This window comes from Xiphophorus maculatus, chromosome 18 (genome assembly GCF_002775205.1).
Source record: "Xiphophorus maculatus strain JP 163 A chromosome 18, X_maculatus-5.0-male, whole genome shotgun sequence".
In the NCBI taxonomy this organism is placed as follows: Eukaryota; Metazoa; Chordata; class Actinopteri; order Cyprinodontiformes; family Poeciliidae; genus Xiphophorus; species Xiphophorus maculatus.
Genome location: NC_036460.1, coordinates 18,120,176 through 18,137,200, shown reverse-complemented (window position 1 = coordinate 18,137,200; position 17,025 = coordinate 18,120,176). Strand labels below are relative to the sequence as shown.

Below are 17,025 nucleotides of genomic sequence, written 5' to 3'. Positions count from 1 at the left end.
CGTTTCCCCGCCTTGTTTTTTTTTTTTTTTTTTTTTTTTTTTTTTTTGGAGGGGTGGGTGGGGCGTCGCCATGTTGGAAGTGGCAACCCATTACCTCATGTTTGGTAAAGTTTCGCACAAAACAAATTAAATAAAGTTAGTTTAATTTGTAAAAATAGAATTAGTTTTACGTTGTATATATTTCAGTTATTTTTTACGTAAAACGTATGGGTGAATGTGAACATTCTTAATATAATTTTCGTGGCAGTGGTAGTAGTAGTAGTAGTATTACAACTAACTGGTTGTTACCCCATACAATTTTTGACGGTAATATTATCAGCGCTACTTTTGAAATATAAAGAACAGAAATTGGCATTTTGACACTGTTTTCTCAAATATGCCACCCACAACATAGGGACAACATGGGCATATTTAAAACAGGAAGTATTTTATCTGCTATAAATCAATGGTTTAATCACACAAAAAAGTAAACAAGAGAGGAACACGCACAAAAGTTAATATTTGACACGCCGATTTAATTCTGTTTTCAATCTGCCTTTGCTTTATGTAGTCAAGCGAGACTTGGCGCCTGGAAAGTAAAATTTAATAAACTAATAAAAAGTTTGGTTATTTAATATCAGGTTGCACAATCAGGTTTTCTTAATAGGCTAAAATATAATTTCAACCTGTAAAGTCAGCATTCTTTTTTTTACGGGAATTACCTATAAACTAGTTCTCCAGTTATCTTTACTACAAATCCCAGAATGCATGTGTTGGTTACCTTGGAATCAGATTGTTGTGTGAAAAGGCTGCTTCAGTAAAGAAGAGCCCCACCGAAACGTCAATTTGAACATCTATTACACGGTAACTTTACTTTATTGGTTAGTTTAGGATTTATATCACTGATTAATTGTCAAAAATATGAAGACATCTACGCTAAATATCTCACAAAAATGATATATGTCTCTTAATCCTGCAGGTTATTGAAAGTGTTCATGGATAAGATTATGTGTGGAGCTCCGGTGGATTTATCTTTCAGAAGTCTCACCAGATTGACAGGTTCTGATCTTCATCATGGTTTCTCTAAATGTTCGTACTTTCTGATGATCAGCTTGATTACTGAGTTTCATTTCTGTTTATCTTAAATGAAAATAGAAAATGAACAGCAGGTCTTATAGGGCTTTAATGCCATTTGACTGAGTTATATTTTTAAAAATGAAAAGACGATGTGTTTTCTTAAATGAAAATAATGGAAATGTTTATTATACAATCAATCTCTTCAATTACTTGTAAGACATGATTTTTTTTATTATTATTATTTATCATCATGTTTCTGGAACATAACACAATTGCAGTGGTACCCTCAATGATAAATAAATATGTCTTAATCAGTCCTTAGACTGCATCAAATAGGTATAAGTGTGTCTGCAAAGGGGCAGAAGAGGATGGAAGCTGAATGAGGTTATGATGAGTTACATACCTTCAGTTGCATTACATAGGTTTATTTACATCATTTATTTATTTTTATTTAATTATTTATCTTTTTATTTTTGTGTGTGTTGAAAATTTTGTAAAATTTCTGAGTACAAATTTTTTACCACAAATCCAAGCTGGCATGACAATAAAAAATCCTTGAATCCTTGAATAGGTTAGGTAGTACGGTTGCCCACGCAAGTGATGCAGTCAATAACAAAAAATGAACATGTCTGTTTATGATTTCTACTGTTTTTTGTAGCAAAATAATATTTGCATGACAAAAGCTTTAATAACCTAAATAGTATGACAATGTAATAAAAATAAATAGCCAGTATTTCAAATTCTCTACCTTTCTTGTATTTTCTGTTTTAGACGCTTGGACAGAGAATCCCCACAGCGGTCTTCGACCTTTAAAAAAAAATTCAGAAAGTAAATATCTTAGCTGCTCCCTCCGTCTCAGTAACAACAGCATCATTGACCTGTGTGACCTCCATCAGACAGTGAGCCACTTCCTGGCTGAACCCTCAAGTCTCGCCTGGCTGGACCTCTCCTTCAACAAACTCTCACATATAGATAAGGTAAGTTTAATTTACCATTTCCAGTGCAGCAACGCCTTGCAAAAATCTTCATACACCTTTGTCTTTTTTACATCTGCAAATTTAATTAGTTCTCTGGAATTATAGTGTCTTTATATGTGAAACCAACACAAAGTGATGCATTATAATTGTGAACGAGAATTCAATTAATACAAGGTTTTCAAAACTCTTTTCAAAAATATCGGATAAATTTTGATGGCATACATGTGAATTTGTCCCTTGCTACTCCGATAAACCTAAATGAAATCCTATGTATTCAATTGTTTTGAGAATGAAGATAAAGAAACACAGCAGAAAGTCAGGGACAAAGTTGTAGGTTAAATCGGCTTTGATCATAAAATATTATCCCAATCTTTCATCATTTCACTGAGCATTTCATAAGTCCTTCCAAATCTGACCCTTTATGGAAGAGGGAGGAGAGAGAAGCAGTTGTTGAAAGAGAACCATAAGAAGTCATATTTTCAGTCCACAGCTATGTAGAGGACAAAGGCAAGCACACACGTGGAAGGAGGTGTTTAGATAAGACAAGCTAAACCTTAATGCTATCATCTATGGAAAATTAGCACACCCAATCCCCACAGTGAAACATAGCTGTGTCAGTATCATCTGTCTTGAGCAGGAAAAGGGAAGCTGATGAGTTTTAATGTGAGGAAACACAAAATCAATGGAGATTGCAAAGACTTGCTACTGGTGACAGCCATAAACAGGCAGCCAGAGCTGCAATGGAGTGACTTATCAATGCACAGCTGCATATTCATGTACCGTATTGGAATGGCTCTGTCAAAGTCCAAGCCTAATCGCAATTAACAATCTGATGCAATACTTGAAAATGTCTGTTATATTCTCTCCATCAGTCTGATGTGGCTAAAGCAGTTTAAAAAAAAAAGAGAGAAAATGTCCAAAAACGTAACTCTCATCCTTATTCTGATAACAACATATGGACTCAAAAAGACCCGGTGATTCATAGGCTGTCACATTAATAAAGCTTGCGCACAAATATTTTGCAGGTTTTGTGCGAGTTGCATGGACTCCGCGTGTTATATCTTCATGGAAACAACATTTCTACTCTGTCAGAGGTGGACAGGTTGGGTGTGCTCCCCCATCTTCACTCCGTCACTCTACATGGAAACCCCATAGAGACAAACAAGACTTACAGGTAGAGACATTTCTCTAACACACATCTTACCGAGTTGAGACAATATTACAGGGAGGTCCTTTACTTGTAAAATTTTTTTATATGACTGCAGAAATGCAGTCATCTACTGTTGTCATTTGTTGCTATGTATACAATACACATATGTACAGAGATTAAGTACGTGCTTTTGGTTCACCGATACAGACAGAGCAGAAATGGAGGGATTACTCTAGACCTGAATGTTGTGCAGGCACGTATGTGCACGACATTGCAAACAGGTGCTTAAACACGGATCAAATTCCTTTCCTGGTCTGCACAGCAACAGCACTTAAACACACACACACACAATTCACGGTTAAGAAACTACGATGTCTTTTTTATGTCTGCTGGTTAAAACAGTGATCACTTTTTAAACAGTCCAGTTTTTTTACATTTGATTTTCAACACAAAATCCAACACTTGCAAGATTAGCTTTACTGCTTCCAGACCTGGCACAGCTAGAAACTCTTAAAAAGTAAAAACAAGTGCAATATTCAGTGTGTAGTTTTCTGTGTGCAGGAATCGTGTGATTTCTGCATTGCCGCAGTTAAAAACGATGGACTTCAGTGCTGTGACACAGCAGGAGCGAGTCCTGGCTAAGCTGTGGCATCAGAGCAACTCCCGCTGCAGAAGCAGCAAGAAGAGCCTTCACTGAATGCTAGTGTGTGGAAATCATAACTCAATTCAAAAGCTTCACTGCAAGAAAACAGATTTTTAAATATGCACATTTGCTACCAGTATTTCAACTGAAATTAGTGTTGTAAATATTTCTTGCAATTTAATGTCACAATTTGAGGTTTCTGTGCTGGAAATAGAAAAATAACTGAGATTTAGTTTTTTTGTTTGAGAGCATCACTGAAACCTACTCGTTTCACATTTTAGCCAGTATTAACTTGCAATTTTTCAAATCTAATCATGGCATGGAATATGAGTTTAACCGATTATGAAGTTTAAGTTCAAACGTCTCTGAACTTACAGGTGCATCTATCTGTAAGTTGAATAATATTGAACAGTTATGCCATGTCAACAATCCTAATTAGGACATGTAAACCTGAAATATTTAATGGATTTATTACATAGAGAGTGTTGTATTTTTAAATGTTTATTTCTAAAAAAAAAAAAAAAAAAGATTGTTAGGAATTACAAGCAATGAAACCTATTCAGTTCCTCACATAATTAAGAGATCATGCAAGACCAAAAAAGATATATTACATAAAAATATTATGTCTGACAAAATCATTGGAAAGGCTGCCGACTTGACAGTTGTACAGCAGAGAGTTACTGAGCCTCTCCACAGGGAGGTTGAACACAAAGAAATAAGAGTCACTGCAAGTCATTTACAGTTCATGTTCTGGTACAGAACAATCCAGAACGCAGACTATAACTTTGGTATTCCTGGTTTTAAACCCCTGCTGCACCAGAGACGTCAGAAATATCTTGCATGGACCAAGAAGGAAAAGAAGTAAATTTTTGCTTAGTGGACCAATTTGCTTGACTGACAAGTAAATTCTCCTGATATAAACTTACAAACAATCCAGGAGGAATTGTCTAAGAAACAGAACTTGGTTGTTGGTTTTTTTTTTGCCATAATCATCAAATTCTAAATCCTAGAAATATATTATGTGTACAATGTCATAATTACTTTTTGAATGACTGAAATAAAGTAACATTTCAATGTTATGCTAATATATGAATTTGTACCTGCAGAAATGTTTGATTCTTAATGTAAATTATCTGTTAAAACTCTGTAACATCACTAAATAAACTACTTCTCAGAAGTCAACATGTGGTCACTACAATAAGACACAATTGTTTTCTTGAAACTTTTTAATGAACTGATTAAACCAAACAAAAATATTTTTAACTTTTTGGTACTAGCCTAAGATAGTACAAACATACAGTCTTCCATGTATTACACATTTAAGTAACAGAAAAAAAAATGCCAAGAATCCATTGCATAACAAAAGCACTAATCAATTGTGTGGTATAAATAGTCTTGCAGGCTCCCTTTAGCGACTTGAGATCGTCTCATGTTGTGCCCTCCCTTAAAGAGCACATGTACAGTTAGAAACAAAAACACATAAATAATCGGCAAAAGATCTGAGGTTATTTAATCTGCTCGGGTATATAGATAGATTCCATGCTGCAACAAGTTAGTTTCTGATTAATATGAAAACCTCAATCCGGGGGGGAAAAAAGGCTTTAAGTAAAAAGCTAACAATCGCAGACCTGAAAAGCAGTTTTGTTTCCTAAAAAATTGTCATCCTACAGGACCTTCATACGATCCACCAGCTACAGATGTAGTCGATCGGAAAATTCTGTACAAAGGTAACGATCGTACAGCGAGTCTTTGCATCCTCCACAGGCCACTCGCTTCACCCTTGATTTTCTAACCCTGTCATTAAAAAGGTTAAGTTCGTGCCCAAGTGATCAGGAGGGCAGGATACTTGAACATCTCTGTCTGTAAACTCATCCGTTAAGCTAAAACATTTCAGGAGGTCCAACCAGCCCACACCTCTGCTTGTGTTTGAATCCTTATCCTCTGGAAATGAGCAGGTTAATCATGATGTGGTCAGGTGAAAGACAGATTAAACTGTCAGGAGCTGAAATGAAAACTGAAACTAAAGTTTTTTTCTTGATTGAAAATGACACCAGATGAGCTGCCTTTATTTAATCAGGCCTGCTGTTCAATGCAGGGTGAAACAACAGCTTAATTTCTCAGGGGAGAAAGATGCCAATTACTCTTTTCAAGCAGGAATTGACTTTTTTTCTTTTTAGAGAAAACTAACTGAAAAATACTTTAGTTTTAAACTTATATCATGTACAAATATGAAGCCATGTCCGAAGTTCTTTGCAAGTAAAAAACTACGACTGTCAATCACATCCACTGCACTGTAAATATGTAAAATGTCTCACACAATATGACTTATCAATCATAGCCAGGGTGTGAACCATGAGCCAAACATCCTGCAGCTGTCTCATTTGATAACATGGTGTGACTACAGTGTGCCCATATGAAAATAAAGTCAAAAGACACTGAAAGGACCCTGAAAACCTAAAATATTATGAATATTGATTTATTTTACATCTTTTGGACAAAGCCTAATGCATGTGTTACACACTGAGGAGGCCTCGCTGAAGTGATCATGCACATCGCTCACAAACTCAAAACCCACTGCCAATAACGCTCCAGAGTTTTACTAAAAGACAGTTGTTTTTTTTCTGGTGGGAGGTGATTCACTTCCTGTCTTCACAAAAGTTCGTGGCAGACCTAAAACGCAGGACGACCAAAATGCTTTAATAACATTAAAAAAAAAGGTGGGCTGGAGTACGATGAAGCAGGAGTGGCACAGAGCGAGTGGGGAGGGAGGAACAATATGCAGGGGACAGTCAAGGAATGGCAAACTGGACGACCAGTTCCTCTTTAGCATCCACTTTGATTTGAGAGATTGCACTGTAAGCGTAAGCTGCTATCTTGGATACCTGCAAAGAAACATGAAAAGGGAGATTGCATACAAAATAAGAAAAATTATGTAAGAAGAAAATATTAATTTTGTTTAAAAACCTCTGAGCTCTTTTAAAACAACACAGCTTACCTGCTGAACATCTGAGTATGGCACCAGGTCACTTGCAAGCACTTGGTGGGGCTGGCTAGTTAGGGAGGGAAGAGTGAGGGCTTTCTTCTGAGGCAAGCTGGTGCTCAACATAGCCAGTTTTGTACTGAAAAGGGGGGGAAAAAGCTTGTAATTCCTACTGGGTTAAAAAATAAAGACACATTTAATCACATCATCCCTTATCTATGAAAGGAAGTCTGTGTTTTAAGAACCTACAGTTTTATCTACACTTGTATGTTAGTCTAAACAATCCAACCACAACAAGATGACACTGTACAAGATTTTCATTCTTAGTTCCTACATGTTCTCAGGGTTCAGCTTTTGCGTGTCATAATTACATTTTTTTTCCTGACTCAAATTTCTCAGTTCTCATTTTTTGTTTGGCCTCATTTAATCTAATTATGGCAGCTATTTCTACAGTGGTCTGGCTTCAAAGTGTTAAATCTGCTAAAAGCAGAGGCAGACAGATGGAAGAATGGGATAATGAACAAATGGACAGAGAAATTGATCCACAGATGGATAACGTATAGACAAAATAGATTCATCTTGTAAATAATGGAATAAACATTAAATGGTCTGAGCTTATATAGTTTCTTTTCCAGTCACACTGACTCAGAGCGCTTTTCCCTACAGCCACATTCATTCATGCACACACAATTAAACACTGAACAAAGGTAAAAAATAAATAAATAAAAGTAGCTTTAAAAAAAATACTTAAATACAGATACCTCTATTATTTTTGTGAATCCCTCCATAGCACTGTTGTATTTTTTTTTAATTACAAGATCATAGTTGATCTTGTAATTGTGTAGCTCTTACAAGTAGGGCTGGACAATGTTTGAAAACTCAAAAGAAAAACTGGCTGTACTGTTGAGGTTGTTATTTGTACTATTTTCTACATTGTTCCGTAAGACAATCAATAAACTAGAAAATATGATTAATTAAATGCAATTACTGTGTAATTGCATTTAATAAAAAAAATCTTTTTTAGTGATTTAAAAACACTTCTTTATGTATCTGGTATCCTGAAGAAGGCTCTTTAAAATAAATAGGGTTTTTTTTTAGAGCAGTATTTCTTCGTGTGCCTGTGATTTCTCTGGCATGCAGACAGTTACCTAAAAAAAAAAAGAAAAGACTACAAAATGTTTTTTGTCACTACTTTTAATAGTGACACAATATATATCCTGGTAAAAACCATTACATAGTTGTACTATAGCAGTTTCTATCTTTGAGTAATGACCTGCCCAATAAACTTCAGGGGAAAACCGTGAGGGATCTAATCTTACTATATTATGATAATGTGATGTTTTGTCTATAAGCAAAACTTTCAACATACCTGTACTGCCTAGCTTTGTCCATGATCTCATGTTGCTCCATTACAACAGAGTCAGCTGCTGAGACATCAATTATGTTCCTAAAAGAAACAGGAAAATCATCTTTTTCTTCCCAACACAAATAAATTGGGTTTCACTGTCAGGAAGTACAAACCATAATGAGACTTTTCTGGCATCGAATAAAGACGTTACTTACTGCGCAGTCTTTGTCAAGATGGATGTAAGGAGGGCTTGTCCATCAGTTGGTGGAGAGGGGACACCGGGGGTGGGCCACTCTGTCCCATTTGGAGGTTTGCTCACAGGGTTCGGATGGGGGATCAGTGGGTCAGTCTCCTCAAACTTCTAGAACAAAGTAAGAAGGGAAGTGAAATAATATTTATGTGTTCTGTTATTTATGTGAAAAAGTGTCTTTTTCACTGGATACAAAATTAAAGCTGAAGGAAAGTTTGATGCATCCGTCTCTTTAGTTTAACTAGCACCCAAACCCCAAGCAGTACATATTGTTACAATCAAGGTTAGGGCTGAAAAATAAATAAATTCTGAAGCAAAAATCTAAGAACCTACCATTCCTTCATCATGTTTTTATATTTAAAGTACTAAAGAGGTGGAATAGGTACATTTATACATTTGTTATATATATAGACACATGTTTCTATATATGAACATGCTGTTTACACGTTTCAAATACAAATAGTAGTTTGCGTAGCTAAACAGTAACAGAACTTCAAAGATCCCATGTTTGTCGACATTTTACTCAATTCCAATTCATAAAAATAATGGAAAAAGTAAACCTCTCTAAGGTTTCATGTTGTATTAAAATGTATAAAGAACAATGTGTTAATCAAAATGTTTTACTTTCATGTTAGATTGCATCATTTGCTAAAGCTTGTCTAAAAAAAAAAAAAAGTCCAGCCATAAATCAATCACTGTGCCCTTATCATTCTAATATTTTCACTATGTCACTGAGTTAAATGCCAACATGGATCACGTTTAGAGAAAAGTTTCAGTGCATCTTTATGTCTTGTTGTATGAACATAAACGCTTCAAGAGAAAACGTCCAGCTCACAGAGGGCTCGTTTCCTTAAACTATAAACAGTAGAGAATGTTAACAGTCATGTGACACAGCTTACATTCAGATAGTATCTATCACATCAAATATGATCCTGCTGGTAAACATTTATTGATTATTAAGCCAATATCTAGTAAAGAAATGTGTATTTTTTTAGATCACGGATACCTATCTGCTCATGAACATCCGTGCTATGTAAGGCATTAATATATATAGATTTACTTGCACACAGATATCCAAAAAAAAATTACATTTAGTGTTTTATATTGTACCGTTTTAAGTTATATAAACTTTTATGAGCAACTTAGCCTCTGCTGGGCCTGTCCCGCAGGCTTAAAAGTAGCAAGCTAAGGCTACTTTCCGGCTTCCCATTATAAACAATCTCAAAGCGACTTCTTCATAGCAACACATTGCCCATATTACTCGTTAAACATCAACCAAAAGCGTGAAAAAGCGTCGAGTATTAGTTCTTTCTTAGTAAGCAAGAAATCAGTTATCAGTTCCGGCTAGCAGCTAGCTACCTCTCTGGAGTTGCCGTCCTCGCCACTGTAACAGCACCCCATGGCTGCGTCCGAGGGGTCAAACTACACAACCCCGGCTTCCCTGCGCTCCTTCACAAAAGAGCCGTGTGGTTCTTCCGCAACGAACATAAAGCTGCTCGCCTGCCTGCTTTTAATTTACTCCCGGACAAAGGTAAAAAAGCTACTGATCACAGCAGCTTGCTCAGACAGGCTATCACATGACAGCAGCTGTGGTGCAACAACAACACAACAACTACTTCCGGTATTTGAGAAGCAGTCACGACCTTAGTCACGTGAGAGTGGAAAATTCAAACAAAGGTGTGGCAGAGGCCATACAGCAGCTACTGTAAGGGTTTATCTGTTGCTATGACAAAAAATCAATCAATCAAATCTATCTATCTATCTATCTATCTATCTATCTATCTATCTATCTATCTATCTATCTATCTATCTATCTATCTATCTATCTATCTATCTATCTATCTATCTATCTATCTATCTATCTATCTATCTATCTATCTATCTATCTATCTATCTATCTATCTATACAGTACAGACCAAAAGTTTGGACACATCTTTCTAATTCAATGGATTTTCTTTATTTTCATGACTATTTCTAAGGCAAGAAATCCCACTTATTAACCTGACAGGGCACACCTATGAAGTGAAAACCATTTCAGGTGACGACCTCTTGAAGCTCATCAAGAAAATGCAGAGTGTGTGCAAAGCAGTAATCACAGCAAAAGGTTGCTACTTTGAAGAAACTAGAATATAAGGGGTATTTTCAGTTGTTTTACACTTTTTTGTTTAGTGCATATTTCCACATGTGTTATTCATAGTTTTGATGCCTTCAGTGTGAATCTACATCGTCAATAGTCATGAAAATAAAGGAAACTCATTGAATTAAAAGGTGTGTCCAAACCTTTGGTCTGTACTGTATATATATATATATATATATATATATATATATATATATATATATATATATATATATATATATATATATATATATATATATATATATTTGTGTACAAGCAGAGAATTAGCCCTGGTAGTTTTTAAATTATATGAAATCTAACCTTTAAAGAAGAATATAACAATTGAGAAGGGGCAAAATGACTTCGGGACTTTATTGGTTGTTCAGGTAGCCAGTGGCCGTCAGGGAGCAATGAAAATGCCTGGACCGTCCCCTGGGGCTTTAACATTCATAAAGGGAGATCTAGAAGTATAATACTTCATCAATCAAGTAGTGGTTTGTGTGACACAAACCACTCAGGGGTGTCAAACTCCAGTCCTCAAGGGCCACTGTCCTGCAGTTTTTCGATATGCTTCAGGTACAAAACACTGGAATCAAATGGCTTAATTACCTCCTTCTTGTGTAGCTACGTTATCCAGAGCCTTGCTACTGACCTAATTATTCTATTCAGGTGTGGTGCAGCAGAGGCACATCTAAAAGTTGCAGGACATCTAAAAGTCTAAAAGCCCTCCAGGACTGGAGTTTGACACATATGAACTATGGTGAGATGTTGTTCCGATTCCCCTTTACAAAATTGTTTAAATTATTGAGGTTTTTTAAACATATAACTGTAAATGCTATTTTAACAATGTAACATACATTTTCATAATTTGGGGATTTCAACTATAATTAACAGCATTTGACCTAGTTTGAACGGTTCCTTAATGCAAAATGCACCAAGCAACAAAGTGCAAGAGCAGTGTAGAACAGGACAAGACATGTCGGTGAATGTGACAGCTTCTGTCTGAGAGATGAAAGGGCCTCTTAACACCCTTTGGGTAAGTAGATGATGACAGAAAGCCACAAGCTGTGTTTTTATAACACACATCATTATATTTTATTTTCAGCCCCTTAATTCCATTTACAACTTACATTGCTGACAGCATATCTCAATCTAAAAAGCTTGAAAACGTATTATTAGAAAAACAAATAACAGTGAAACTTACAAATGTCCAGAAACAGAAATAGGAAACACTCAATGAAAAACGTAAACAGGCTGCACACAATCAATTACTTTAAGTGATAACAGAGTTTGATTTATTGGCTTCATAAGAAATAAATCTATTTTTAATTACATATTTACATATTTAGATGGTTGATGCAATTAAGATTAATCTTGTTAAGATTAAGAATCTTAAGATTTTTTTTAACTATTAAAAAAAACAATTATACTTACTTTTTGTCATTGTGAAAGCTTCTTAGGTTTGTTTGAGAACATTAGAGAAGAAAACAAATTATGGAGAACCAGAAACACACCAGGCAGGTCAGGGATGAAGAAGTGGAGATGATATTCCAAGCAAAATCTCAAGACCCATCCAATCACTGAACAGATGCTCAGAACAGATAAATGTGTGGATGTGCCAAAACTTTCTCCAGCTGAACAGAAACAAAACTGAAGTTATTATTTTTGGATCTAAAGAGGAACGATCTAGAGTGAATGCACAGCTTCAGTTATTACAACTGAAAACCAGCGATCAGGCCGAAACCTGGGAGTAGTGATGGACTCTGACCTGAAGCTTCAGAGCCATATAAGGACAGTTACAAAGTCGGCCTTCTATCACCTGAAGAACATTTCCAGGATTAAAGGACTAATGTCTCAGCCAGATCTAGAGAAACTCATCCATGTGTGTATCTTCAGTCGCACTGATTATTGCAACAGCGTCTTCACAGGTCTGTCCAACAAATCAATCAAACAGCTGCAGCTGATCCAGAATGCTGCTGTTCACGTTCTCACTAAAACCAGGAAGATAGAGCACATAACACCAGTTTTAAAGTCCCTACACTGGCTCCCTGGAGCTCAAAGAATAGACTTTAAAATACTGTTGTTAGTTTATAAATCACTGAACGGCTTAGCATCACAATACATTAAAGATCTGTATCAACCTTCCAGACCTCTCAGGTCTTCCGGTTCTGGTCTGCTCTGCATCCCCAGAACCAGAACCAAACGAGGAGAAGCAGCTTTCAGCATCTACAGTATGCACCACAAATTTGGAACAAACTTCCAGAAAACTGTAAAACAGCTGAAAGACTGACATCCTTTAAATCTAGACTAAAAACCCACCTGTTTAGGATTGTATTTGAAACGTAATCAATTACACATTTAATGATGGAACTTGACTTAATGTCATGTTTTGATTGTTGATTCTCTGTTGCATTGTGTTTCTGTGTTTGATATTATGTAAAGCACTTTGAAATGCCTTGCTGCTGAAATGTGCTATACAAATAAAATTTGATTTGAATTTGATTTGATTTGATTTGACCCCTGTTCAGGCCATCACTTGAAAATGAAAAACATTTCGACAACCTACCCAACGCTGAAAGAGCTGCAGATATCCACAGCTCGAGTGAGTTGTCAGGGCAACTATTTCAGAACCCAGAAATCTGGCCTTAATGGGGGAATGGCAAAGACAGCCATAAAAAAAATCCAGGTTAAAGTTTACTGCCAGTCAAGTAGGGGACATGGGGAAAAAAACACGTTGACCACGGTGCTTTGGACAGATAAGATATGAGTTGAACTTTTTTAGCTACATGCAGAAGACAGTGTGGTAAAATACATTCTACATCCCCACTCACCCCCTCCCCCAAACACTTTATCCCCATGGTAAACAGTGATAGTGTCATGCTGTGAAAATGCTTGTCAGCAGAAATAGGAAAGACGGTCATTGGCCACAGTTGACGTAAATTCAGAGTATTTGTGGTAGAAAACCTAGAAGCTCCAAAAAAACTTGAGATTGGGGTAGAGGTTCACCTACCAGTAGGATGACAACTCTCTTCATGAAAGAACAGCGCCTGTAGAAGGGTCTACATCAAAGCAAATTGTGTGTAATGTGTTGGAATGGCTCAGTTTTTTTATTATTATTATTTATCTGGTTTCCAAAACATATTGGAAACCACTTATTTATATTGTTTTAAAATTTTGCTCTATCACTTGAAATCCCAATAAAATACATTGAAGTTTGTAACTGCTACATGACCAAATGTAAAATAAGATACAGTTTAGGAATATTCCCAAGGCACAGTATTTGTAGCATTTACAATGAGTGTGATGTGCTTAGTGGTTCCTGATCCAGTAGAACTGGTCCTGTTAAGTTTGAGTCAGTCAGTCTGATGGGGTGGGATGATGGCTGGGAGGCGCCTGCCCTCTAATAACCCCCTGTTTCTACCAAACACCTCTTTGTTTACACCCTAAGGAGAGTCAAGTCCAGGCAGTGCTGCTAGCTGTGAACATTTCACTAAAGAACCAAAACCATGTCTGTTTTTGTGCTCAGTTCTCTTATGCTCTTCAGTGTGGTTTATGCCTCCGACCCTGCGGATCCAGTTCTGGTCGGACCTCCTACCATCGTGTTCAGCTCTTCGTTCCGCTCGGTTTGTAAGCCTATCCCCAGCACCCTGTCTCTGTGCCAAGGCATCGGCTACCAGCGTATGTGGATCCCCAACCTGCTCGGCCACGACTCCCTGAAAGAGGCCAAGCAGCAGTCAGCCGCCTGGCTGCCGCTCGTCTCCAAGCTGTGCCACCAGGACACCAAGAAGTTCCTGTGCTCGCTGTTCGCCCCAGTGTGCCTGCCGGACCTCGGCGAGCCCGTGAGCCCCTGCAAGAGCTTGTGCGAGGCCGTGCGGGACGGCTGCGTGCCCGTGATGAGCGCCTTCGGGTTCCCCTGGCCCGAGATGTTTAACTGCTCTCGGTTCCCGAGCGGCACCGAGCTCTGTATCCCGTCAACAGGACAGCTGGAGGAGCGGACGGAAGAGGAGGTCAGGCGTGAGGAGGAGCTGAAAGGTCCAACGTCTTTAACATATTCCTACTTTTAACTATAGCTCTATTTCAAACAACACATCGCACAATCTGCCATAGTTTAAGTTTTCATGGCACCGTTCTGTAGACTTTATCTGTTTACTGGCTGCATTTCATTTTAATGCAAATTTGGCCGAAACCAGTGGTTCCCAATATCAGGTTCGGGTCCCCTCTGAGTGTCGCGAATCAATCAGTGTGGGGCCTTGACATCTTTCTTACAAGCCAACCTAACAGATATAGACATAAATGAAAGACATTTTCCTTGTTATTATGTTAATGGTGATTATTGTGTGCTGCTGTTTCTATTTAGGGTTTCTTCTGTCAGGTTGAGATGTTTGCAGGTGACATTTGACTGAAATTTACATGCTAAACAAGCCCTGACAGCGACTGTGATCATGGTAATCTGTACAGATGGCAGGCATTAACGATAAGACAAGTCAAACCTCTGGACAATTATGTCTCTTTCCTGAAGTGGCTGTGTTGCACAGGTCTGTGTTCGTATTCTGGAAAAAAGGTTGAGATTTCTAATTGCTGTGATATAATTTACATCTTGCTTTTTAGTCAATATTAATTATACAGCTTACTTCTTATATTTATAGGAAATTGGCCATTAGCCGTTTGGGCATATTTTTGAGTGGTTGAGTGTCTACAACCTCTCATTTCAATAGGAGAAGCTAAAAAGGACTAAAACAAGTTACTTAAAATTCCATCTAAGATGTTATAACATGAAGATTGTATATTTGTTTGTTTCTTATATTTTGCTTTAAACTTTTGATTTAATTACATGTTTTTACAAAGAGTTTTTCTTATAGTTGTATTTTTTTCTTTGTTTTTTCACGTCATTTTGTTTCTTTGCCTGTTTTATTGATGTGACCACTGAATGTATTGCTGTGGAGATGAGGTATATGTTTTCATCCTCTGCTCTCCACCCCCACAGAATTACAATCCTGTTTCTCTTTCCCTTCCACAGAGAGCATCATCTGTGATGCCTGTTCTCTGACTGCTGAAGGAGAATCTGACATCCAGCAAAACTTCTGCCACAGTCCATATGGTGAGGAAGCAACAAAGCCTTTCAGAACATTCCTCTCCTTTTTTTATCCAAGAAGACTCAAATTGTTTTAATGTGATGTTTTTGCAAAAACATGACACATTTTTAGATCAGAAAGTTGTCTGAAGTGACACTTTAGGAACGGCGTTAAAATCTCTCCTTCTATGCCACAGCTATAAAGATGCGTCTGGACAGTGTCTCAACAGTGGGAGGTGACCGTCAGCTGGTGCCTGTGGCCCGCAGCCGCATCCTGAGGTGGGCCGGGGGAGGTGCAGAGAGGGCGCAGGAGTTCGGAGGCGCAACGACCCACAGGGCTCTGTGGCTGCAGGAAGGAGGCAGCTGTACTTGTCCCGGCTTAGACTTGGCAGAGACAAACAACAAGCAAGAGCAAAATGTAGAGCCGGTTGACAAAAAAAAGGCAAAGAGAGGAGGAAGGCTGGAGAATAGACCCAAAGATGGATGGTTCCTGGCCCTAGCTCAGGCCGAAGAAGGAAGACTTATTTTGACTCGACTCGTTAAGTGGACCCGAGAGGACAAAGAGCTAAAGAAGTTCATCAGAAGTCTTCTGAAAAAGCCTTGTCCAGAGCTGTAAACAATTCGCCGTTTTAGTTCGTTGCAGAATGGAGCCTGTGTGCTACCAGCAGTAACACCTTATATTGATTCACCTAAATATAACAAACACAATGATTCCTAAATACTACATTTAAAGAAACTTTCCTGCCAAAGTTTAAAAAAAAACTTTAGACATCAGAAAGCATAAAAGAAACGCCTTCAGTGTGGGAAGATGGTTTTTGTGTTTGTACTGACCAATGTGTCTGATAATTGAGTTCACTGATGATTTCCATTTCCTATTCCATTTAGCAAAACATAAGCAAAACGTCTGCTGGATTTGTTAAAAATGTTAATTATTAAAAGGCATAGTTCTACGTGGGAGCTGGGGAGGATCTGAAGAGTCAAGACAAGAAACTAAGTGGGTGAGGGGACAGAAGCATCAACAGTGGAGAACATTTTTTATGACACTGAACAACATTAGAAAATTGTAAACTGAGGCTGCTTTCATCGTTTTCACCTTGTGAAATGGTATTAGTTCTTTTTCACATGCATATTTCCAGTTCTAAATGCATCTTTCCCATGTTTTGAAAGTATGAAATAATAAAAAAAAATTATATCTGGCGTTATCATTTTTCAGTTCAAGTGGTCCACAGCCTGATTGCTACAAAATCCAGATTTGCAAGATGCTAATTTATTTCATTTGTTATTATTTTTTAGAAAACCCTTCACCTCTGAAGAATGAGATATAGAGCTGCATTCTGATTGTTGGCCATTTCAACATATTTCTGGTGAAGTTACACAGGCAGTGATGGTGATGCAATGTTTGGAAAGTTGCTATTTCATATCAAGTGTGAAGT

At 37.4% G+C, this 17,025-nt stretch overlaps 3 protein-coding genes across 6 annotated transcripts; 2 read left to right on the top strand and 1 right to left on the bottom strand.

Moving 5' to 3' along the window:
- Window positions 1-777: 777 nt before the first annotated feature.
- On the top strand, window positions 778-6,584 carry LOC102229680 (leucine-rich repeat-containing protein 51-like). Of its 3 annotated transcripts, none has more exons than XM_023351981.1 (5): window positions 778-843; window positions 959-1,038; window positions 1,828-2,033; window positions 3,059-3,207; window positions 3,745-6,584. In XM_023351981.1, the coding sequence occupies exons 2-5, from the start codon at window positions 975-977 to the stop codon at window positions 3,878-3,880; spliced, it is 555 nt and encodes a 184-aa protein (XP_023207749.1). In that variant the 5' UTR covers window positions 778-843; window positions 959-974; the 3' UTR covers window positions 3,881-6,584. The 3 variants fall into 3 exon arrangements, with proteins under 3 accessions (XP_023207749.1, XP_014325852.1, XP_023207750.1); XM_014470366.2 differs by having other exon boundaries at window positions 780-843; window positions 959-1,068; XM_023351982.1 differs by lacking the exon at window positions 3,745-6,584 and having other exon boundaries at window positions 780-843; window positions 959-1,068; window positions 3,059-3,211.
- On the bottom strand, window positions 6,286-10,008 carry lamtor1 (late endosomal/lysosomal adaptor, MAPK and MTOR activator 1). Of its 2 annotated transcripts, none has more exons than XM_005803379.3 (5): window positions 9,764-10,008; window positions 8,370-8,515; window positions 8,176-8,253; window positions 6,822-6,945; window positions 6,286-6,708 (listed from the first exon to the last, which is right to left on the bottom strand). In XM_005803379.3, exons 1-5 carry the CDS (start codon window positions 9,803-9,805, stop codon window positions 6,616-6,618), a joined length of 483 nt encoding a protein of 160 aa, XP_005803436.1. In that variant the 5' UTR covers window positions 9,806-10,008; the 3' UTR covers window positions 6,286-6,615. The 2 variants fall into 2 exon arrangements, with proteins under 2 accessions (XP_005803436.1, XP_023207751.1); XM_023351983.1 differs by having other exon boundaries at window positions 8,370-8,512.
- Window positions 10,009-13,926: 3,918 nt separating this feature from the next.
- Window positions 13,927-16,789, top strand: LOC102229158 (secreted frizzled-related protein 2-like). Its single transcript, XM_005803404.3, has 3 exons — window positions 13,927-14,553; window positions 15,539-15,619; window positions 15,790-16,789. Exons 1-3 carry the CDS (start codon window positions 14,028-14,030, stop codon window positions 16,206-16,208), a joined length of 1,026 nt encoding a protein of 341 aa, XP_005803461.3. The 5' UTR covers window positions 13,927-14,027; the 3' UTR covers window positions 16,209-16,789.
- Window positions 16,790-17,025: the final 236 nt, after the last annotated feature.